We start from the raw sequence: 24,350 nt of genomic DNA, 5'->3' as shown, positions 1-24,350 counted from the left end.
GTTAGGTTTGGGGGGGTAGGGTAAGGTTTTCGCATTATTTTTAAGTTTCCCGCTCACAGCGTGCTGTTTTCGTCGCGCTGTGATGACGTCACGTACGCGCTTTCGTCGAGCGCGCTTTAGTCTACCGCGGTTTTGTGGTGGAACCGATTTTGCTTGTTGGAGGTTGAAGAAGCTGACCCCATGATCCCCCCCCCCCTTGCGGGACACTGCAACTGTCATAAATATGAACCAGTTGCCAAGCGTCTGAATTTTGATGACTTGATCATGGGGATGCTGGAATGGTCATAAGTGTGAAAAACGGTCCTAAGTCACTTTTTTTCAGTGCCGTTGTAACTTTGAATGGTCACTAAATGAACTGTTGTTAAGTCGAGGACTACTTCACTTCTCTGCAAGAACATATATACTCCTGCATCTCTGTTGTTCTACAGGAACGGTAAACAGTAACACTGAAAAATGCTCACTATTTTTAATGAACAGACGTGTCCAAATGTACAGGAAAATATATATTCACAAGAGTACCATAAATACACTGTCAACAAACAGCAGAGCAGAATACTGGGTTTTAAACTGAGAAGAGCTGCCACTGATGCTGGGAGATAATTTAGCCAATTCCACCAATACAACCTAAGTTTGTTTGTGGCTAAGACACCCTAAGATATCCAGGTGGAGAAAATGAAAAGGGTGTTCTAAAAGAATTTTGAACCCAAATACTTCTATCACCCTTCCATCATTTTCTCAAAAGAAATCCGTTTTTGGTTAAAAACAGAATTTGATTTTTTTAGGTCGCCGTTGGTCGAAGAGATCTTCAATTGGTGGCCAACGATTCCACATGCTCCAAAAATAAAGTCCAAGGTTTTTGCATCAGACAGAGTGTTTGTTTTGACGGTGGTACAGAATAAGGGACAGTTTCACATTCTTGTGACGAAATTTATAGGACACCGTTTCTTTGCTAGTCTCAGAAGAGATGCTCAAAGACTCCTAACTAACAGCTAATTGCTTCATCGACGCTGGTTCAGGCCGCTGAGATTCTTGAACTGTCAAGACACAAAAACAATAAAACATTTTTTTTTTAAAGGTGAGGGAGACCATGAGAAAGTTAGAAGCTGCAAGCATGCAAAATAGGATACTGTTTGTCATTTCGGGACAGTGATCTTCCCAACACTGCTTGATTGAAGCAACACTGCTTAAAACCATCTATTTGCCAAAACTGGCATCTCAGTTCATAGCGGATGTTAAGGGATCCCCCAAACACCTGGTGATTGCTTTGGGAAACAGGAATGCAATATTTGATGTCAAATATGTGCCAGTTTTCGTGTCTAAGGTGAGACTAGAACTCACCATCTCCTGGTGATTGACCCAAAGTCACCTAACCAGTTTTCGTGCCTAAGACAGGATTAGAATTCACCATCTCCTGGGGATTGACTGAGTTACCCAGCCAGCTTTCATCCCTAAAGTGGGACTAGAACTCACCATCTCCTGGGGATTAACCAAAAATACCTAGCCAGCTTTCATGCCTAAAAGAGGACTAAAACTCACCATCTCCTGCTGATTGACCCCAAATTACCCAGCTAGCTTTCATGCCTAAAAGAGGACTAGAACTCCCAGTCTCCTGGTGAGTGACCCAAAATTACCCAGCCAGCTTTGATGCCTAAGATGGGACTAGAACTCAGTCTACTGGTTTCCAGCCTGATGCCTTAACCCCAAGATCAAAATGCCATGCCAAGAATAAACTCCAAATAGAAACTTCTGGACTTCTTGAGTAAACTGGCTAAGGAAGTTAACAAAATGTTAGGCTGGAATTCAAGCACCTTTCCTGCATTCTACTATTAAGTCACCTAACCCCATTAAAAGAAATGAATGTTTCTTCCTTTAAATTAACTGGGAAATCAATTCAGAGGAAGGGGCTTGCTGCAAATTGTCTGTTTCTGCACAGATCCTTCTGAGATGAAAAGCACTCTGCTGAAACTACTCATCCCTGGGAATTATTTTGGGAAAATTCATTATTTAGGGCAGCTCACATGTCCCACCCCCAACCCCTTTTAAAGAAACCATGATGCTTTGCTGTGTTTTTTCCCCATTCTGTAACAGGAGAAATATTCTGGAGGGAAACATTGTTTTGGAGCAAAGGCTGTGGAAAATCCGGTGTCTGGAATTACTCACAGTAACAGCAGCGCCCATAAGTCCCTGAAGGAGGGCCTCTCCGGTTGCCTTAACCTAGAGGAATAAAACCACAGAGATGGAAAACTTCAACTACAAGCCGGCTTTTACATTTCGGGGGGAAAGCAATCAGGAAGCATCCTAAATGCTGCACATGATTCCTTAACAACCACAACTTGAACTGTCATTGTACACTGAAGATCGCACTTAATTTCGTTGTACAAGGTGCCATGACAATAAAGTAAACTAAACTAAATCCAGCCACAGTGGTGCTCTCCTGATGTGCTGAAGTCCCAGTATTTCCTACCAAGCATACAGGCGGTCCTTGGCGTACGACGGTACCACGCCTGACAAAGCAGACCATCATGTGACCCAATGGGAGGGCCTTTATTTGCAGCCGTCATTAAGCGAATGCAGTGAGTGCTGAAGTGGAGTAGGAACACTCACCTCACAATCAGGAGGTTTTGAGTTTGATCCTAGGTAGAGGCAGATTATTTCTCTCTCTGGGCACAGTGAGAATATATCTGCTGGAGGGAAAAACTCTGCCCTGGAGACAGGAAGGGCATCTGGCCAGTAAATATCCAGCTCCATTCACTTGCCCAGACACCAGCCCGCAAGGGATTATGGGGTCATTAAAAGAAGATGATGATTAAGCAAATGCAGTCATTGTAAAGCAAACACCATGGTCATTGAGCCAACGCATTGTTTGCTATTTTTGCCGAAAACCAAAAGCAGACGCTTTGCAGTCACATGACCACAAGGCACCAGAAACAACCACAAATGCAGTTGCGGAGAGCCCAAAATGTGGCTATGGGGTCACGGGAAGGCTCTGTGGCCATCAGAACCTCAGAACTAAGTCGTAAATACCTTTTGGGTCCTTGTAACTTCAGTCACTAAGAGATTGATTGTAATTTGAGGACCACCTGTACACAAACTACCGTATTTTTTGGAGTACAAGACGCATCGGAGTATAAGACGCACCAAAGTTTTGAAGAGGCAGATTAAAAAAAAAAGTAGGTAGGTAGATAGAGGGATAGACAGGGAGAGAAAGAAAGAGAAATACAGTAGGTAGGTAGGGAGAGAGAGAGTAGGTGGGTAGATAGCTAGAGGGAGGGAGGGAGAGAGAGAGAGAGAGAGAGAGAGAGAGAGAGAGAGAAATATAGTAGGTAGGTAGGGAGAGAGAGAGTAGGTAGGTAGACAGCTAGATAGAGGGGGGAGAGAGAAATATAGTAGGTAGGTAGGGAGAGAGAGAGTAGGTAGCTAGCTAGCTAGCTAGAGGGAGAGAGGGAGAGAAATACGGTAGGTAGGTAGGTAGGTAGGTAGGTAGGTAGGTAGGTAGGGACAGAGAGAGAGAGAGAGAGAGGAGAGAGAGAGAGTAGGTAGGAAGGTAGGTAGATGTTTCCAGATGTATTTATCCATGTGCTGGAGAAGGAAATCACTGACAATCTGCAGCACCCAAGACTTTGTTTCTGCTGGCACAGCACTTGATCAATCTAATTCTCATCAATCAGTTAAAGAGTTTTCCAAAAGGAAAAAAAAAGTTTTTTCACTCTACAAACCTCCCAAAAATGGGCCCGTTTTTTCCCCCCAAAGTCTTGCAGAGTGCTCCGGGGGGGGGGGGGGAAACGAGCAAAAACTGCCTGTCTTTTTGTGAAAACAGGCCCGTTTTTTGAAAAAAAAAATTGCATGCATACCCTTATGGAGGCTTATAGAGTGCTGCTGGAGATGGGGGAGGGTTAAAAATGGCCCGTTTTTTGCTCATTTCTGCCCTCCCCAGCCCCCAGGAGCTCTCTGAAAGCTTCCATAAGGGTATGCATGGCCATTTTGGTGAAGGGGCGGGGCTTCGGGAGGCAAGAAATGCTGTAATTGGGGTATAAGACGCACCCAGATTTTCAGCCTCCTTTTTGAGGAAAAAAGGTGCATCTTATACTCTGAAAAATACGGTACCTTAAAGGCACAGTGGGATGTGGGCAGGATGCTGCTGTTCCAGAGAAGCAACCAAGCACCTTATCTGGTTGGAGGTATTTAAGAAGCTTCAAGCTCATTGTCTGAGCAGGATCCCCCAAAATATACATAAACATACAGTCACAAGTGGAGGTGAAATATAACAGATTAATTCTGGGGCTACTGCTGTGATGTAAAAGAGGACTTGCCAGAAACCAAGAGGACGATTGCCAAGCAAATTAGCTTGATTTAATTCAGAGGCTTAATAAAGCGTTCTGCATAATGTGTTCCTCTTTTTTTAAAAAAATGGAGTAAGACACACATATCTTGCAATTCAAGGTCTTTAAAGCCCTTCATGACATCGGTCCAGGTTACCTAAGGCAGTGGTCTCCAACCTTGGCAACTTTAAGATCTGTGGACTTCAACTCCCAGAGTTGAAGTCTTAAAGTTGCCAAGGTTGGAGACCACTGACCTAAGGGACTGCCTCAGCTTCCCCTGGGATTGGTCAACCCCACCCGTGCTGGAAGAGAAAGTATGTTGAGGGCCCCACTGGTCAGGGAATTCCAGCTGGTGGGGTCCAGAAGGGCCTTCTCTGCCATTGCACCTGCCCTCTGGAACATCTTGCCCCCTGGAGTCAGGTCCTCTCCAACCCTCCTGACTTTCTGCAGGAACCTAAAGACCCAGCTCTGCTAATTGGCTGAGGCTCCAAAGGAATGGCTTCCCATTGGAGGTGGCTGATAGATTAATATCAGATCCCATCTCCTCTCCCTGCTCATCCACTTCTCTCCCTCCCCATCTTTTAGCTATGACTGTGTATTGCCTTTTGTATTATTTTTATATGGTTTTATCTTTTTAATATTATAAGATGCCCACGGTTACCCTGTGGCAAGATAAATGTGATATAGGTAGGTAGGTAGGTAGGTAGGTGGGTGGGTGGATGGATGAATGGATGGATGGAGGGAAGAAGGATGGATGGATGATAGAGATACCCAGAGAGAGAGAGAGATACAGAAAAATAGATAGATGAGATGGAGGGAGGGAGGGAGTGAAGAAGGATGGATGGATGAGATACAGAGAGAGAGATACAGAAAGATAGATAGATAGATAGATAGATAGATAGATAGATAGAATGATAGACAAAGATGCAGAAAGAAAGACAGACAGACAGACAGAACTCCAGAAAACCATGTCTTGCCAAATTCTGCGAGCACGGGCAACCCCTTGTGATGAGCCACACAAGCATGGGCAGTCTCACCATGGCATGGGGGCAGCTTTCAGGCAAGGCTGACCATGTGCCATCTTTCTGAATGGGCTGTGAATGCTTTTCTGTCACACAGACCTGGAGATGTCCTTTATTTGGGGGGCTGAAAACTTCAATCTTTTAAAAATACAAGGGCAGAACTGGAAGACAGGACCAAAGAGAAGCTGAGGACTAAGATTGAAAAATGAGTGCAGGTAAAAGGAAATAGCCCAGTTCTGTGCGCTGTTAAGTGAAGGCCAATGCCCAACAGCTATTCCACTCTTCAGGATGGGTAAGAAAAAATATTATTTTTATCACAAACTTCTAGGAGGATGTTAAATTACATCATCCCCTAAAAGGGAGAAAATATTCATTTCTAGCAAACCAGCACTCTCCTACACGATAGTCAACCTGGATAATTTGTTTTCCAATTTCTTCTGGATTTTCTGTTTAATAGCTAATCTTAATCAAAACAACTCTACAAGTCCTTGTCTATAGCAGTGTTTTTCAACCTTTTTTGTGCAAAGGCACACTTTTTTCATGAAAAAAATCACGAGGCACACCACCATTAGAAAATGTTAAAAAAATTTAACTCTGTGCCTATATTGACTATATATAAAGTGTTTTTCCCACGGCACACCTTACACTATGTCACGGCACACTAGTGTGCCACGGCACAGTGGTTGAAAAACACTGGTCTATAGCACCGAATCTGTCTGTGTTAACCTTAAAATTGAAAAGTTGTGGGGGAAAGATATTTTTGTGCCTTTTTTTAAAAAAAGGAAGTTTCCTTTTATTTATCTCTGATGAGATCAGTTTACCCCTCAAGGAAGGAAGGAAAGTTTGAAACTTTTAGTAGCACTGCTAAGAGGCAACATTATTGAAATTACTTTGATTTTTTTGTCCTTGTCCTCTCCAGAAAGGCTGCCCAAACTGTGAAAGCCTTTTTCAGCCCTTTGAGGTAGAACAGATCAGGAAACAGGCACAAGAAGGATTAAAGCTGGAACCTTCAATGGACTGTAGCTGCGATGGCGAATCTATGGCGCGTGTCGCCAACTGCTCTTCTGGTTTACATTGTGCACATGTGCACTGGCCAGCTGATCTTCACAGGCGCCGGAGCACCAAAACCAGGCTGAAAACAGCCTCCAAAACGCTCAGAAAACAGGCTGTTTTTCGGTCTGTTTTAGGGTGTTTTGGGACCATTTCTGGGCCATTTCTCAGCCCATTTTATGGCCATTTTCCGTGGCATTTTTGGCCCCAAAAGAGAGTCTGAAAAAGTTGAAAAAATATCCTAAAAATGTCCCCAAAAACCAGCATGAAAAACACCCCAAAATGCGGAAAAAACAAGCATGCACGCGCTAGCCAGCTGGTCTTTGGGGTTTAGGGCTCTGGCGCATGTACGCGCACACATGCACGCATGTTCTGGTTTGGGCACTAGGTACCGAAAAGGTTTGCCATCATAGGACTATAGTAACCGAATCCTGAGAGTCTGACAGGCTCTTTGCTTCCCTCTTTTAACAGAGAGTAAATAGAAAGTGAGGCAATCTGGATCTTCCTTCTCCCCTTTTCCTGTCTTCCTGGGCTAGGTTCATGTTTTCCTAATGGCTGTTGCCTATATTTGTGAAGGCCGTCTCCATAATCCTTTATACACATTTGAGGTTGGGGGAGGTAGATGAAACACTTCCTGGGAAGACAGGTGGGAAGCAGCAGGGACCAGCAAGCCGGAATGGGACAAGTAGCTGCAGCCAATTCACCTTGGGACAACTCGCTGCAGGACGATTCAATTTCATTATTTCACATAATTAAAAAAAATATTTCAGCTTTTGACATCCACATTTCATTTTGCCTCTCCTTTGGCATCCTTTCTTAAATAGCAATAGCACTTAGACTTATATACCACTTTACAGTGCTTTACAGCCCTCTCTAAGCAGTTTACAGAGTCAGCCTATTTGCCCTCAACAATCTGGGTCCTCATTTTAACCACCTCGGAAGGATGGAAGGCTGAGTCAACCTTGAATTTGGTGAGAATCGAATTCCTAGCAGTGGGCAGAGTTAGCCTGCAATACTGCATTCTAACAGGAAGGAAGGAAGGAAGGAAGGAAGGAAAATAGCAATAGCACTTAGTCTTATATACTGCTTTATAGTGCTTTGCATCCCTCTCTAACAGGTTTAGAGTCATCCTCTTGCCCCCAACCATCTGGGTCCTCATTTTACCCACCTCGGAAGGATGGAAGGCTGTGTTAATCTTGAGCCTGGTGAGATTCGAACTGCCAAACTTCTGGCAACCAGCAGCAGTAACCTGCAGCACTGCATTCTAATCATTGCACCAACACGACTCTAATCTCAATGATTCTATTCCATTATTTCTTTGATATTAGTGCAACTCTTGTCGTGCAGAAGTTGTCCCACAGCAAGTTGTCGTAGACCCTCCCAGCAAGCTGCTAACTCAAAGCAGGAGGTGGGGACAGGGTGCAAAGTCCCAGGGGATATCTGGGAGGAGAGGTTTGAACTGCCCAGCACTCCACTTTCTGATTTCAGCACGTCTTATCACAATATACACTGGACAGAGGGAGAGAAATGGTAGCTCTACATAGCAGATGCTACGCAATTACGCCTTTGCATAACCCCTGCTCTGTTATGGGAATGTGCCCCCAAGCCATGTGTTAAACCCACAGTGATCCAAAGGAGTACAGGGCTCAACCTCCCCTCCCCTCTATCTTGCGAGCAGGAAGACCTCTTCGCAATATACATGGATTTCCATAGAAGAGCTCCAAACCAGAGCAAATGTGCTCCTTAATACTTTTGGCACCAGAAAATGGAAACTTAAAGAAAACTGCTTGAAAGATTTGCAGTAGTAAGAGGAATGTTATATTTTTTAAGTGTTTGGGACAACATGTGCCAGAAACATTTGGGTAAAAATAATTCTACCATGTTTCCATGAAAACAAGACAGGGTCTTATTTTCTTTAGATCCCCGAAATAAGAGCTTGGCCTTATTTTCGGGGGAGTCTTATTATTTTTGAGGTACAGGAGGTGGTGGGCATGGTCACCTCATGGCTGCTGCTGTGTTGCAATATTTTTGGGGAGGGCTTATTTTAGTGCATGCACTCAAAAGCCCCATTGGGCTTATTATCCGGGGAGGTCTTATTTTCAGGGAAACAGGGTAAAAATAATCTATGCGCTTGATCAAAAATTACCTGGTTTATTGCGCCTTTTCCCTCCAAACAGGCTGGAATTTCAGCTCCCAAAATTTCCAGCCAGCCTTTGGAGGACACTAAGCCAGAAAACAAAATGACGTTACTTTTGCGACTTTGGAGGTTGGAGGGGTGGAGGGAAAAGAGCTTGATCATCTCATTGGAAAACCTGCGTGGCACAAGGGTCAGCTGGTCATAAATTCATGATTATTATTATAACTCACCTGTTTAGCTGTGTGGCCCACGTTCATAGCGTCACCTACTCTGTTGTATAGGAAGGACCAAGTATCCTCAAAATCCGGGGAGGAATCCTGGATCATCACCAGTTCTGTGGTGTTATAAATTCCGGCCAGGATTACTCGGCGAGTGTACCAATTTATCTGCAAGACCAGGAATTGAGAGACTCAGAAGATGCGGGTCCCAATAACAAATTAAGGTTTTTGCAATCTGCCTTGATATGAAACTCCTACCCATGTTTTTAATCACAATTGGAGTGTCATAGGCCTATTCCATAAAAACACAGAGAGACATACATTTAGATTTCTAGTTGAACATATCAAGAAAAGTGAGTTCTACAAACCTGAAAAATAATTTTTAAAAAAACACAATTAATATGGAAATGTTATATTTATGTTGCATGGTGCAATGTTTCTCCTGTTAAGTCATGGAGAGAAATTACAGAAGCACTGTAATATTATCCTGAAATGGAGTTTGCTGAATTTCCAAACAAAAACCATCTAAGGTCCTGGATGTGTCCCAGCTGATTTTGATTGGTCTGGAGAAGACCAGACGGTGGTGCTTTTCACTTGAGCTGAAAAACAAGCTGGCCCTAATCTTTGTATCTGGCAAGGGACACATCACCGCAAGATCTGGCCAGATAATTTTGTCTCTGGCCAGCTAAGAAACATACTCTAGAGAATGTCATGGAAAAATAGAAGTCTGAAAGAATCCACAGGAGGCAAGAATTTGCTGTTAAGAGACTATGACTCTATAATCACTTATACACGAAATGCAACACAATTAACCCAATACTCTCAATACAATAATGGTGTCAGCGTTCCAAGTATCACGTAGAATTAAATCAGAGTCCAAGGCAAAACGATCCTTAAAGTTTCAATTTAATAAGACAGACATCTTAGCACATCTGTGTTAATCCCAATTCTGGAAATTACATCAGAATCCTACCCAGTTAAAAGTTCATGATCTTGACCCTACACCCACAATCCATCACATGGTCCAATCTTCTTCTTCCATGCTGGCGTCTCCACCCAGCTGCTTCTGGTCAGGTGTAAAAGTGCAGAGAAAAAGATAACCTTGGTCTTCTAGAAAAAAATGCTATCAATACATTCCACAATCCTACTCCTGTCTATTGCCCCCTCCCATCAACTATACTAATGAAACAGCATAATGAAATAAGAGAAAGTGTGGCAGGCCAAAATTCTAAAAGGAATATAATTGCAGGCCTGACAAATGGTTGGAAACTGATCAAAGACAGAAGCAGCCTGAAATTAAGGAGAAGCTTCCTAACAGTGAGGACAATTAACCAGTGGAACAGTTTGCCTCCAGAAATCGTGGGCGCTCCATCACTGGAGGTTTTTAAGTCACTTGTCTGAAATGGTATAGGGTCTCCTACTTGAGCAGGGAGCTGGACTAAAAGACCTCCAAGGTCCCTTCCAATTGTTATACTATTATATTTTCTATTCTATTCTTCATTCCAATATTTATTCCATTCTATTCTTCATTCCAATATTTATTCCATTCTATTCTTCATTCCAATATTTATTCTATTCTATTTTAATTATATTCTATTCTAGATTAGTCTAGTCTATATTCTATTCTTTATATTCTATTTCTATTCTATTCTATTCTATATTTTATTCTTTCTAATCTATTTTAATTCTCTTCTATTCTCTCTACTTCTGTCACAGAACTAATTACCACTGCCCTAGTGCACTGCACTATAACCCTGAACATAAAAGTGTTCGCTGAAGAGGAACAGAAGCTTTGCCAGAAAAGCTACTGCAAAGTTATCTGTGGCGAATAGACGTAACGAGCCATGTCCAGAATTTCCTTCAAGGGTAACAGAAACTTAAGTAAGAAAAATCTACATACATATAAAGAGGCACAATAAGAAATAGGCTGCTTTGCACTCGCTTCGGTGATGCTGGAAGCATTTTTGGCCATGGCTCTGCACGTTGTGGTTTCATTACTTCAAAGCACAGATCTAATGGTTGTATCCCCCTGCGATCACTGTAGATTCTCTACCCTGGAGACCTTTGGATTGCCTCTTTGGGAGAGAGGCTGCAAGGTACATTCACTGAAGCAGAAGGGAGAGGCTGGTTAAAGCCTTGAATGCATGTTTTAACATTTCAATTCTTTTATTTGATTGTTTTATCATGATGTCAGCTATCCAGAGTCGCTCAATAGGCACTGGGTAGCATATAAATGTAATAAACAAAGCAAATAAAAGCAGACACCCTATCAGCAATTTCCCACTGCTTGGGAGGGAGTGTTATTTTACAATCACCCAGATTTCTGAGGCACCACAGAATTAAGAACAGCTTTCTTTAAAGCTTGATTTTAAAGGAAGCTGCTGACTTTTGACTTGGAAAAAGTACAGAGAAGAACAACTAAAATGATTAAGAGCCTGGAGACTAAAACATATGAAGAACAATTGCAGCATTTGGGTATGGCTAGTGTAGAGGAAAGAGGGGGTGAACATGATAGCAGTGTTCCAGTATTTGAGGGGCTGCCACAAAGAGGAGGGAGCTAACTTATTTACTAAAACACCAGAAGGCGTGACAAGAAGCAATGGATAGAAACTAATCAAGGAGAGAAATAACTTGAAATTAAGAAGAAACTTCCTAACAGGGAGGACAATTAACAAGTGGAATCACTTGCCTCTAAAAGTTCTGGGTGCTCCATCACTGGAGGTTTTTAGGAAGACACTGGACTGTCACTTGTGTGAAATGGTGTATGGTTCTGCTTGAGCAGGGGGTTGAACTAGAAGATCTCCAAGGTCCCTTCCAGCTCTATTCCGAATTGAATTGAATTGACAAGAGACAGGTAACTTGGAAGCAAGTCCATAGTTTCCAAGCAGACTTTCACTTTCCATTCCATGCTATCCAAGGTTGGGAAAAGGCATACATTTTCAGTTCTATAAATGCTGCATCTTGTGCTGCCCCAAAGGGCTGCACTGATAAATTAGAAACAGCAAAAAAATAAAAAAGTCCCCCCCACCCCCCAATTTCCAAAACAGCAGAAGGAGAAAAAAATAAAGCAGGCTCTCTTGTGGAAGCTGAATTTCTTGAAAGCTCCACTGCAATTTGCATAGTCTCAGAAAAAAAACTTTAGCTTCCTGGTGTGATCTCTGTCTTTTATTTGGCTTTCTGCTTTATTCCTTTAATTTGTCCATTGTGCCATTTATTTGTTACTGCAGTAGCTGCTGTTTTATTCTGGCACAGGTTTATTAAAACCATTTATTAAAAGGACCCGCTAAGGTCTTCTTATCTCTTTCTTCTCTTTATAATAGGTCAAGTAGTTCATTAATTGCTTTAATTAAGAAGTAATTTACTTTGTTTTTATTTCCAGCCCCAAAAAAGAGAATCCAAAGGCTCTCATCATTAAGAACGGAGTAATTTAGGTAACTGTTTAAAAAAGTTTTCAAGTAGAATCTTTCCTTTTCTTCCAACCTGGATGGAGGGAACCTGAAGAGCAGGACTAGGTTTCAACCAGGCAAATGCCCGGTTCCACTCTGGGTACCCCTAAGATAGGGGTCTGCAACCTTAAACACTCAAAGAGCCATTTGGACCTGTTTTCCACAGAAAAGAAAACACCGGGAGCCACAAAACCTGGGTGGGCGTGGCCAGTTTGACATCACTCACTCCCACCCAGTCACACGAGTCTCCCTGTCTCTCTCTCTCTTTCCCAGAGGAGGGAGGGGGAAGGAACCCCTGAACTGATACAGGGTGGTAGGAATCTGACATCAAGAGGCTGAAGAGCCCAGGAGCAGCTCACCAAAGACCAGCTGGCCGGAAGAGAGGTGAGGCATCACAACATTGGTGACTCTGCAGGAAAAGCAACTGACATCCAGGAGGCGAGATCAAGCTGTCGCCAACGCTCCGCGTCGTAGCGGGCTCCAGAATAAGGGGACCCCGTCTTCCCCATTGTGAAGTGTGCTAAATTTCACTCTGCTGTGCAAGGCGCTAAGAGAGCAGCGGGCAGGCCATGGAGGCAGCCACAGCAAATGCACCATGATGAAGGCGGAATGCTGTTCCGGAAAGCGCAGGGGTGGCTTCACTCCCGCACTAAGGCTCCGTCCATCCGCCAGCACCGTGACAGGGCGACAGCTCTTTCATCCCTCTGCCATGAACATTTGAATGTGGCACGGATTTATTCGTTGGCAGAATTAAACCCATGGTAAAAGTGCTATCTGTTTCGATCTGATGATTTGGCAGTGTTTATGGTTTTTATAAGATTGCATTACACAACACTTTAGATGTCTCCAAAAAAGGAATGGTGATTCATAAATATTAAGAAAGACAAGCAAAAACAGAAACGCAGCCCCTATTTGATATATCACTACAGTACTGCCTTTTCTGTGGTACAGAGTAGAAACAGGTGGTTTTAATTTATAAAACAAAACGCATCTTCTCATCTAGAACCAGGGCAGCCTTGATAAAGGTAATCCTCGATTTACAACCATCACTGAGCCCAAAATTTATGGTCTTAAGCAAGACAGCTGTTCAGTGAGCTTTGCCCCATTCTGCAACCTTTCTTGCCACAGTTGCTTAGTGAATCACTGCAGTTATTAAGTTAGCAACTAATTGTTAAGTGAATCTGGCTTCGTCATTGACTTTGCTGGTCAAAAAGGATTCAGCAACTGTCGCAAGTTTGAAAAACAGCCAGTGAAAAACTTTTTTTCAGTGGCGTTGTAACTTTGAACGGTCACTAAATGAGAACTGTCGTAAATCAAGGACTATCTGTACCAGTGATCCCCAAGCCAATCTTAAGAATTAACAGATGTCCCTTTGCTCATAAACCTAACCCTTCTCTTTAGAGACGAAGCATGAGTGTTGCGTACAATATCTCACTTAATTATACGTTTCCTGGAGAACAGGTTTGCCAGGACGATTAGAAACAACTACTCTGAATTACAAGAAGCCTGAACATGTCTTCTCCCTGCAGTCCATAGCAGCTTGAACCCAGCAGGTGGGAGATAGAACTTTTCTCTAGCCCTGAATGAGGTCACGCCAATCCCTCTAATCTCCCATATTGCATCCATTTCTGCTGGGCATCATTTTAAGGTGAGTTGCACCAGGAACTAAGCAACTGCAGCTGTAACAGGTGGACAGATATGATCTTCTTTAAGCCGGTGTTTCTCAAACTTAGTAACTTCAAGATCTGTGGACTTCAACTTCCAGAATCCCCAGAAGTCTAAAGTTGCAAAGATTGAGAAACATCGCTCTAAACTAGGAGTGGGCAACTATGGTGACTTTGCAATCTGTAGACTTCAACTCCCAGAATTCCTCAGCCAGCCATCCTGGCTGAGGAATTCTGGAAGGAAGTCCACAAGTCTTAAAGTTGCCAAGTTTGGAGACACCCCCACCCCTGCCCTAAGCCATGTTTTACAATATATTAAGCCAAAGCCACGGGAGTCTAGCACAACATGTGAACTCAGTGAATGTATGTCCTGTGCCCACCTCCTTTGAATCTTGAACTGCACTTCCTCCCCCCCAAAAAAGAAAGCCCCAAATATGTTTGCCCTGCAAAGCAGCGTATTTCAAACCTCCCCATGGCCTTTCTAAATCCCAAATGCTACCACCCCCCTCCTCAGACTTACATCGGTAGACTGATCTCCTGCATAATGCCAGATGTCATCCACCATGTTGGCAAGCAGGTTGAAGCTGGATGGAATATTGTGTGGCATCAGCAACACACTCATAGCCTGAAGAAAACCAGAGAAATGGGTTAAGCAAAGAGGACCGTTCTTAACCTCCAACGCTCCAGCTGTTTTATTCTTGTAAATATTACGGGGAAAGGAAGAGGGAGAAATGAACAAAGATACCAAAATGGATACCCAAATAAGATAAATTAGGCCAAGGAGATGGAAGTTCCTCCTTTATTCTACAGCAGGGGTCTCCAAACTTGGCAATTTTAAGCTTTGTGGACTCCAATTCCCAGAATTCCCCAGCCAGCACTCAGGGAGTTGAAGTCCATAAGTCATAAAGTTTGGAGACCCCTGTCCCTAGACCTTGAATGCTGCCCAGAGTGTCTTTTACTCTCAACCCAACCAACTTAAGCAGAAAGAGTTAATGGGTTTTTTGACTTTCTTTTTTTCCTAGGTTCGAATTGGGTATGTCTAATCTAGGCACACTGTGGCTCAGTGGCTAAGACGCTGAGCTTATCAATCAGAAAGGTTGGCAGTTCAGCGGTTCAAATCCCTAGCGTCACGTCACAGAATGAGCTGCAGTTACTTGTCCCAGCTTCTACCAACTAGCCATTCGAAAGCACATAAAAATGCAAGTAGAAAAATAGGAACCACCTTTGGTGGGAATGTAACAGTGTTCTGTGTGTCTTCAGCGTTGAGTCATGCACGGACCACATGACATGACGTCTTCGGACAGCGCTGGCTCTTCGGCTTTGAAATGGAGATGAGCACCGCCCCCTAGAGTCAGGAATGACTAGCACATATGTGCAAGGGGAACCTTTACCGTTTTAATCTAATGAAAAGAAGGACTAAGAGTGACATGATAACAGTGTTCCAATATCTGAGTGGCTAGAAGGCAAATTTCCTGTCTGGGAGAAAAATTAACCAGTGGAATGGCTTTGCCTTGAGAGGTTTTGGGTACTCCATCCCTGGGGATTTTTAAGAAGAGATTAGACAGGCATTTGTGTGGATGGGGTTTCCCGCTTGAGCAGGATGTTGGACTAGAAGACTTCCAAGGTCCTTCCCAATCCTGTGTTTCTGTTATTCAGATTCCTGGAGCCATCCAGTAAGAGTTAGATGGCTGACAAATTTGATCTGATGGCAAGTGAATATTTTTTTATGATTCATGAATGAGATTCTAGCCTCTTGTACAGAAACGGAAGGCATCAGATATGGTTCTCCATTTTCCTCTCCACTACAACAAAGAGTCCCTCCTTGAGGAGATGGGCAGTTCCGAAATGTGAAAAAATAATGAGTAATTTTTTTATTTGTTGACTTGAATTTATAAACTGCCCAATTCCAAAGACCTCTTAGCTGGACGCTCTCAGACTAGCCTCCCTCTGTAAAGCAGGGCTGGACTGAGAGAATGATGGGCCTAAAGTCTTCAAATGTTTCTTGATCTAAAGGGGGACTGGAACCAGGGTCTCCCTATTCCCAGGGAAGTCCCTTCACTGCTACCCCATCTTGGTTCTGGCATCAAGAGGGAAGGACTTGCCCAAGTCTCCAGGGATTGAATCTCCAGTCTCTGTGATTGAGGGGGGAATAGAACCTGGTATTGCGTTTCCATGACTATTATCAACTCGAGAAGGGAGGAGAAGTCCATGCATACTTTTGGCCAGAGTCAAATCTCATATTCTTGCAGCTGGCATGTGAATGTGTATGTCCATAACCTGCCATAACATCTTGTTGGCGAATGTGATTTATGACTTCAGGCAGAGGGGAGGGGACACAGGTGTAAAGTTCAGACGCCATTAAGTGGAATTCAGTTTCGACTCCACAGGAGATCATGCCAAGATGCTGATCCTACTAAATGAATGGATTTTTTTAAACTTTGTCTCGAGGCTCGTAAAATAATTAGGTCATCCCTTGGGATCTTCACACCTGGATTTTTCTGCTCCTAGTCCAGCACTGTTGCCACTATATTCTATTGGCTCTGAGAAGAGGGACAGGAGCAAACTCCCCCAGAGAACTCCTACAGCTACGGGTAGATTTGAGTTTCCAAACTCCTGTTTTAGCAACTCTGCCATTACACCACTCTTTCCTACCTGTCTGTCTATCATATCTATCGTATCATCGTATCGTATCGTATCGTATATCTATCTGTCTGTCTTTCTGTCTGTCTGTCTATCTATCTATCTCAGATTCTCTCTCACACACACACAGACACACAATCCTTGGTTTTATAATCAGAGGCATAGAATCAAAATCATGTGAAGTATTAATACCGCTTTATATAGGCTTAGTAAGACCACACCTGAGATAGTGCATCCAATTTTGATCACATTACAAAGAAGATGTTGAGACTTTGGAAAAAGTGCAGAGAGTAGCAACTAGGATGATTAAAGGCCTAGAGACTAAAATAAATAAATAAATGGTTGTAGGATTTGGGTTTAACTAGTCTAGAGAAAAGAAGGACTAGGGGGGACATGGTAGCAGTATCCAGTATTTGAGGGGCTGCCACAAAGAAGAGGGGATCAATTTATTTTCCAAAGCACCTAAGGGCAAGACAAGAACCAATGGATGGAAACTAATCAAGGAGAGAAGCAACCTTGAATTAAGGAGAAACTTCCTAACAGTGAGAACAATTAACCAGTGCAACAGCTGCCTTCAGAGATTGTGGGTGTGTCATCACTGGAGGTTTTTAAAAGAGACTGGACAGTCACTTATCTGAAATGGTGTAGGGTCTCCTGCTTGAGCAGAGGGCTGGACTAGAAGACCACCAAAGTTCCTTCCAGCTCTATTATGATGTCTTTCTGTCTATCGTCTACAATTTACATCTTATCTATCTTTATTCAGCCATCTACATACACAAACCATATCCGTGTGGCATGTATTAACACACAAACACAATCTTTTTTTAACTTGATGAATGTCACTGCATTCCTTAGGGCCAAAAGTCTTTTAAAATTTGTTTCAGAAAGTTACAAAGACCGAATCAGAAAAAAGAGCCAGCTAGGATCAAAACTGGGGCATTGCTGTCTGTCTTCCCTCTCTAGACAAAAGCACCACTTCGGGGATCCATCCAAGCAAGAAAAGAAGATCCGTTCGGACTTGGGGTTGGGAGTTCATTCGCACAAGAGAGGAGAAAAAAGAAGTAATTTTTTTCTGTTGGATCGGATCATGAAACAGAGAAGCTTAAACCATTGACATATTCTTTTCTAAATGCACTGAGATAATCTAGGAACATTGCAAGAAACACCAAGAAAAGCAGTTTAGTTTTATACCTGAGGCCATTTTTCAATAAATGGAATGAGCATTCTCAGCCTGGCTTCTAAAGCATCCTTTATAAACTGGTCTGTTTTCTTCTTCCTTTCAAAAGAGAAGAATGATTTAGTGCAATTCGCTCTTGTCTGTCTCTCTCGCTCAAGGTCTGTACTCAGGATGCCAGAGGCAGGTTACCTGCCAAAGCCCCCTTCTGGAGTAACCTTCCTGTGCCCAGTGCAGTTACCATTCCCACGCACTGCTGGTTTAGAAGGCTAAACGCAGCCCCATCCCTTCCCTCCCTCTGCTTAGAAACTCACTCCAGTTGGCCAAGTTGTACCAGCTTGTGCTGTTCCTCAAGAAGTTCCGAGAGTTTGGAGTTACTCCGGGACACAAAGTGGAGAATCAGTTCGCTGCCGTCATTGTGAAACAGCCCTGCTGCAGCAACAGAGAGACCTACGGACTGAAGGGAGGAGAAAAGTCGAGTTGAACAATTCCCACAGAGAAATAAATTTCTGCAACTTTAAACAGGCAGGGGTTGCAAATGAAATAGCACTAATTTGGCACAACGTCTCTTTGAGAAGCTTGTTCATTTTAGCACATGGCATTTGATACACCGACTAGAAATATATACCGTCATTTCATTTAGATTAGTAGAACCTAATAAAACCAATGTTAAAAAGATCTACCGTATTTTGGAGTATAAGACGCACCAAGGTTTTGAAGAGGCAAATGAAAAAAAAAAGTTTTTCCACTCTGCAAACCTCCCAAAAACGGCCCGTTTTTCTTCAAAAAAAGGGCATGAATAGCCTTTAGGAGGCTTGTAGAGTGCTCCTGGGGGCTGGAGGTGCGCCAAAAATGAGCAAAAAACGGTCCGTTTTTCACAAAAACTGGCCCATTTTTTGTCAAAAAAAAAAAAAGGGCATGAATAGCCTTTAGGACACTTATAGAGTGCTCCTGGGGATGGGGGGGGGGCAAAATTGAGTTTAAAATGGCCCATTTTTCACTCATTTCTGCCCTCCCCAGCCCCCATGAGCACTCTGGAGGCCTCCTAAAAGCTGTGCACGGACATTTTGGTGAAGGGGCCGGGGTTTCAGGAGACAAAAAATGCTGTGTTCAGTGTATAAGACACCCCCAGATTTTCAGCCTCTTTTTTGAGGGAAAAAGGTGTGTCTTATACTCCGAAAAATACAATATGTTTAAATAGCAACGTCTAGGCCTGTGATGGCGGACCAATGGCATGTGGAGCCATGTTGCCTGCCACATGCAACATCGCCCATTCTTCTTCTGGGTTTCTGGCGCACATGTGTCCGCAATGATCAGCTGGCCTTTGTGTGTGCAGCAGTGCCAGAAGCCAGAACGGCTGATCTTCTGTTTTCTGGTGTGAGCATGTGCGGCAGCCAGCTGACTGGCACATGAGCATGTTCGGCAGTAACTCGCTGGCCAGCACGCCTGTGCATACTGCAAACTGGAACTTCATTTACCGGCACGCACATGCTCCTCTTCCTGGTCACGGCACAGATGAGCGCACCACTGGTCTGGGCCATCTAATGATTGACATGCAGCATCACTTATATTTTTTAAAAAAACCAGCCACTGGACCAGGAAATGCCCTCAGCTTACAGCCAGTCACAACATGATTTTAGTTTGGGGGTCTGGGACCCCGCAGTCACACTGAGGGGAGGATACGATGCCCACTAGAAAGTCCTAGTGGGCACCATGTGAGGTGCAAATCCTATTCAGGACTGTCCATGGCTGATGTGGTATTCAGGTAATCCTCAACTTACAACCAGAATTGAGCCCAGCATTGATGGTGCTGAAGAATTCATTGAGTTTTGCCCCATTTTAGGGTTTTTCTTGCTACCTTTGTGGAATGAATCAGTGCAGTTGGTAGGTTAGTCACATGGTCGTTAGGTGGAATCTGACTTCCTCATTGACTTCGCATGTCAGAAAGTCGCAAAAGGGGATCACATGAGCTTGGGACACATCAAACTGTCATAAATATGAACCCGTTACCAAGCATCTGAATTCTGATCACACGACAATGGGGATGCTGCAAAGACTGCAACTCTGCAAACCGCTCCTCAGACACGTTTTTCACTGCTGTTGTAACTTTGACGGTCACTAAATGAATTGTTGTAAGTCGAGGACTACCTGTACTTGTTATGACCAAAGGTGCCAGGGTTCTCTCAGAAGAATCGAGATAATATATGTGGAGACTTCCTTTCTCCCCCCCCTTTTCAGCTGCATTGGTGTCTCTCTCGACCCACCAAGCAACTTTAACCCAGGTCCTCAGTAATTTTCATGTCATAAAAATAGGAGATTCTGTTTTGTATTGTAAATCTACAATGAAATACAAATAAGTGACTTACACCAGTTCATAAAGTGACTGTTCAAAGTTACAATGGCACTATAATTGTGACAAGACCATTCTTCAGAGTTACGGTCTTTGCAGAATCCTCATGTGATCCAAATTCAGACGCTTGGCAATGGGTTCATACTTACGACGGTTGCAGTATCCCAAGGTTGTGTGATCCCCTTTTGTGACCTTCTGACAAGCAAAGTCAATGGGGAAGCCCCATTCACCTAACAGCCGGGTCACTACCTTATCAACTGCAGCGATTCACCTAACAACTGTGGCTAGAAAGGATGACAAATGGGGCAAAAATCACTTAACTGTCTCACTTCGCAACATAGAAATTGGGCTCAATTGTGACCATAAGTCGAGGACTACCTGTAGAACCTATTTTGCGAAAAACAGCAAGCAAAATGTCCTAAAATGGGAGATACTGAACGGTGAGACTCAGAAATTTCCTGCACATCAATCCTATTGACAAGGAGCTAAAAATGTTACCGTATTTTTGAGACTATAAGACGCACCAAGATTTCAAAGAGGTAAGTAAGAAACATTGACGCACCAACATTCTACTCTTTTAGGGGGGAGGAGAGATGCTTCTTATACTCCCAAAAATATGGTGATTCTGAATAGAATTCAAAGTTCTACACCCAAAAATTCTCAAAGAAAAAAACGACAGTAATGTGAATTTGGAACTCAGTTATGCTAAAGCACAGATCCCTCCGGTCTCTGATCACAGATCTCCTAACATACTGCTTCTTTTGATACAGACCTTCGCTCCTTCTGCAATTGCATCCATTGTCCAGCCATAAGTGGGCACAAATTTCAGAGCTGCTGTCAGGATCCGATTCTGTATCTGCTCCTCACTCTCGTGGCCCTCCGATTCTTCACCCCCCTGATCTGTGTAGCTAGGGGTAAAAACATAGGAAGGCATGTCTTACAAGCACTTTTAAACACTACAAGTCCAAAGCTTTTATTATTTTTTCCCAATTATAATTGATGCCGTCATGAAACAGTGCATGCCTTTGTTTGATAAATGGTTGATTTAGTTTGTTTAGACACAGTATTTTTGGCTACAACACAGTATTTTTGGCTACAACATTATTGGCATCTTTGTTTAGACACAGTATTTTTGGTTACAACATTATTGGCATCTTTGATTAAAAAAAAAACTTAAGACATACATAAAATAAACCACATCTATCAATGTTTACAAGTGCATGAAGACCTCCCCCAATCATTCTAGAGATTCTTGGTTCACAACATCGCTCAGGTGTCAATTTGAACGCTGCTTTGCAAAATTCTCAAGAGTAAGATGGAAGAATGCCAGCTACTAAATTACTCACTAAAATGTGTTCATTATACTTTTTCCAAAGCAAAGAATTGCTACTTTGGGGAAAAAAGAAAGTGCACGGCCATTTGGGACAGAAATTATGCAAATTACCTGGGGTGTGAGCTTGGATGCTTTTCTTCTATGGGTGAATATGCTGAATATTGCTGACCGGGAGGTGGGAAGCGGGGCTGTTTCTGTTCTTCTGAAGCTCTTTGCAGTGCCAGTGCAGGATGGAAGGCCCGCTGAGACTGATACAGCTGCCTTCGAAAGACTGAAAACAGAAATTAGTTGAATAACATACAAACCTAATGGATCATCTTGTATGCTGTGGAGCCCCCCCCCCCTTTATACATTTCAGAATTTGAAGCTAAAGCCTATGCACAAAATCACATGCCTAAGAGTAAGACATATATATACCCCAAATATGTCACTGATATGCCAGACAAGTATTGTCTAAAAACCCAAGTCTTCTTTCATAACATGCCAAATAAAGTTATCTAATAAAAGCTACTTCCAGTAATGACTTACAAATGAGGCTGGAATTATCTACAAAGCCTTAGGCCCATTAAAATATTCTTGAATCTTGATTATGTGCCATCCATCCAGTCAGCATCACCTCCTCCTAGCAATCCCCAAGATGATTGGTCTCCAACCTGATCCTTCAACAATCCACCTACTGTTACTGTAAAAGGTAAAGGTTCGACTTGAACATCTTAGCTAGTCGTTCCTAACTCTAGGGGGCAATGCTCATCTCCATTTCAAAGCCGAAGAGCCAGAGCTGTCCAAAGATGTCTCTGTAGTCATGTGGCCGGTATGACTAAACACTGAAGGCGCACAAAAGGCTGTTACCTTCCCACCACTGTTAACTGTAATTGAATCCATCTACCTTGTTGTTTCTCTTCTGCCTTGTCCCTCATCCCACCTTTCACCATGTTCTATACTTTTTCAAGTCTTTGCATAATGTGTCTGAAAAAAATGAGCCTCAAGGAAGCATTCTGGATCAACGCTTGTTGAATTACCCATTTGTTTCCTTTCTTGGCTGCTCATGGAGTTCTCAGTTTTCTCCAACATCAAAGTCCAAAGACGCCAATACTCTTCCTCTCCTGCTTCTTCTAAGTCCAATTTACTGTAAGAAGTTAGCCCCCACCCCTCTCCTAGGAAAAGGGGATATTTTAGGAAATATTCAAAGGGCAGAATATTTCCCCTAAAAGGGAGGCAGAAACTCAGCCCACCCACCACCACCTTTGTCAATGAGCCATTAAGGCCTGGGCCAGTCTATTCTATATAACAAAGATCTACCTCCTTCAGGCTGAGCCACAGTAGGAATGGCCCAAAGCCCTTTCATTATACCATCACCCTGCAAGACTCAACGAAGCCTGGGGCTCAAAAACACAATCTACAAAGTTCCATGAGAGTCTGACACCCAATCAGAATACAAGCTCAAATTCAAATCCCAATAGAGAATATAAATCTCTCTCTCACACACACTCTTTTTCCACTCCATGTGTCTTTTTGCCCAGGACCTCAAGCCAAGTGGTCCTGTTCACCATTAAACCATCTTTCCAATCAACCACCATGTTTCCAATGTCTTTTTTCCACATTTGGAACTGAACCCAGAAGGCCATTTCTTTCAACATTACTTTATAGTGTCACCAGGAACACATTTCTGATCCCGAGCATCCTGGCACCTGAATTATCTTTTCCCAGACATCCTTGGCTGCTCTACCAAATGCTGTTGGTTTTTTTTCTTCCATTCAATCATATCTGGTTCTTGAAGACTGCCTAAAACAAGTCCCTACAGGTTTCTTGGCAAAATTTCAGAAGCAGCTGGCCAGAAGTCTGTGGGTTCTAGTCTTGCCTTTAGGCACAAAGCCAGCTGAGGTCCTTTGACCAGTCACTCTTTCTCAGCTCTAGGAAGGACACAACAGCAAGCCACTTCTGAAAACCTTGCCAACAAAGCTGCAGGTAGTGGCCAGGAGTCAAAAATCAACCTGGAAGCAAGAGAGACTAATCGCTAATCTTTTGAAGCTAAGGGGATAATGAGGATTGTCTTCAGTGGTGTTTTGGTTTTTTTTTTTGACTCTGTGATGATGTAATTTATGACCATGTTGTTTTATTGAATGGTTATATACTCATTAGCTATAACCTCGTTGCCATTCTGAAAATCTGTAAGCTTCTTAAGAGAGGAGGCTAGGGGACCGAAGCCTAATAGGATCAATGAATGAATGAATGGAAGAAGAAGAAAGCATTGGGCACAGGCTGCCATTTTGCATTCTCACTGCTTCCAAATTCAGCAGTGAGAAAAACTGCAAGGAAATCCGGGCCACCCAACTTTGCTTCAGGCCCAGAAGAAGCTCCTTCCTTCCTTCCTTCCTTCCCTGGGCAGCAAAACTCCAGGATGAGAGAAGATCAGGAAACCATCAGAGCTCGACTCCCAAACCCAGAATCTCTGACAGGTTGCCGACTGGGGCTTATGGGTATTACAGTCCAGGCTGTCATGAGGAGCGGGGTTTGACAGCGCCTTGATGGCCCAGCGGGGGGGGGGGGGGGACTCTCAGTCCAAACTCCCGCGCAGGCGCAGTGGGGACGCACCGGGAAACTATGTGGATGATGGGCCCTGCAGTCCCCTCGGCCGTGGATGATAGGGGGTGTAATCCCACTTCGCTCCGCCCCGGATTTCCTTCAAGGGGGCATCCTAGGGTGATGTATGCAAATAAGCCGGGCTGAAGGGCCTCCCACGCCCTTCACCTCACCTTCCCTTCCTCTCGCCTGAATGGCGGGCCGCCCGGTCCCGCCTATCCCGGAGCGGGGGAAGCTGAAGGCATCCTTCCCCCACCCGCCCACCCCGGCACGAGCCGCGCTCCCCCCCACTCCAGCACCTCACCAGCCGGGCAGCGCAGCAGCCCCCGGGCCGACCGCCTCAGCCCCGCCGCGGCCGCCGCCATCTTTGAGTCGGGCGACGAGCGGGGAGAGCCAAGGGGGCGGGGCGAGCTGCCG

General features: G+C 43.7%; 1 protein-coding gene across 1 annotated transcript; it reads right to left on the bottom strand.

Moving 5' to 3' along the window:
- Nucleotides 1–449: 449 nt before the first annotated feature.
- COQ9 (coenzyme Q9) lies at nucleotides 450–24,345 on the bottom strand. Its single transcript, XM_032230326.1, has 9 exons — nucleotides 24,238–24,345; nucleotides 21,465–21,624; nucleotides 20,793–20,928; nucleotides 17,985–18,127; nucleotides 17,688–17,772; nucleotides 14,377–14,481; nucleotides 8,759–8,914; nucleotides 2,161–2,214; nucleotides 450–1,034 (listed from the first exon to the last, which is right to left on the bottom strand). The coding sequence occupies exons 1-9, from the start codon at nucleotides 24,296–24,298 to the stop codon at nucleotides 999–1,001; spliced, it is 936 nt and encodes a 311-aa protein (XP_032086217.1). The 5' UTR covers nucleotides 24,299–24,345; the 3' UTR covers nucleotides 450–998.
- Nucleotides 24,346–24,350: the final 5 nt, after the last annotated feature.

This window comes from Thamnophis elegans, chromosome 14 (assembly GCF_009769535.1).
Source record: "Thamnophis elegans isolate rThaEle1 chromosome 14, rThaEle1.pri, whole genome shotgun sequence".
NCBI classification, from domain to species: Eukaryota; Metazoa; Chordata; class Lepidosauria; order Squamata; family Colubridae; genus Thamnophis; species Thamnophis elegans.
This window is presented reverse-complemented; position numbering and strand designations above follow the sequence as displayed.

Bases quoted from the DNA above. Each gene is read 5' to 3' on its own strand.
- COQ9 (XM_032230326.1), bottom strand. From the start codon at position 24,298: ATGGCGGCGGCCGCGGCGGGGCTGAGGCGGTCGGCCCGGGGGCTGCTG. The intron at 21,625-24,237 runs GTGAGGTGCTGG...TTCTGTTTTCAG, and splicing joins GCTGCTGCGCTGCCCGGCTG to TCTTTCGAAGGCAGCTGTAT. The intron at 20,929-21,464 runs GTAATTTGCATA...TTTTACCCCTAG, and splicing joins CATCCAAGCTCACACCCCAG to CTACACAGATCAGGGGGGTG.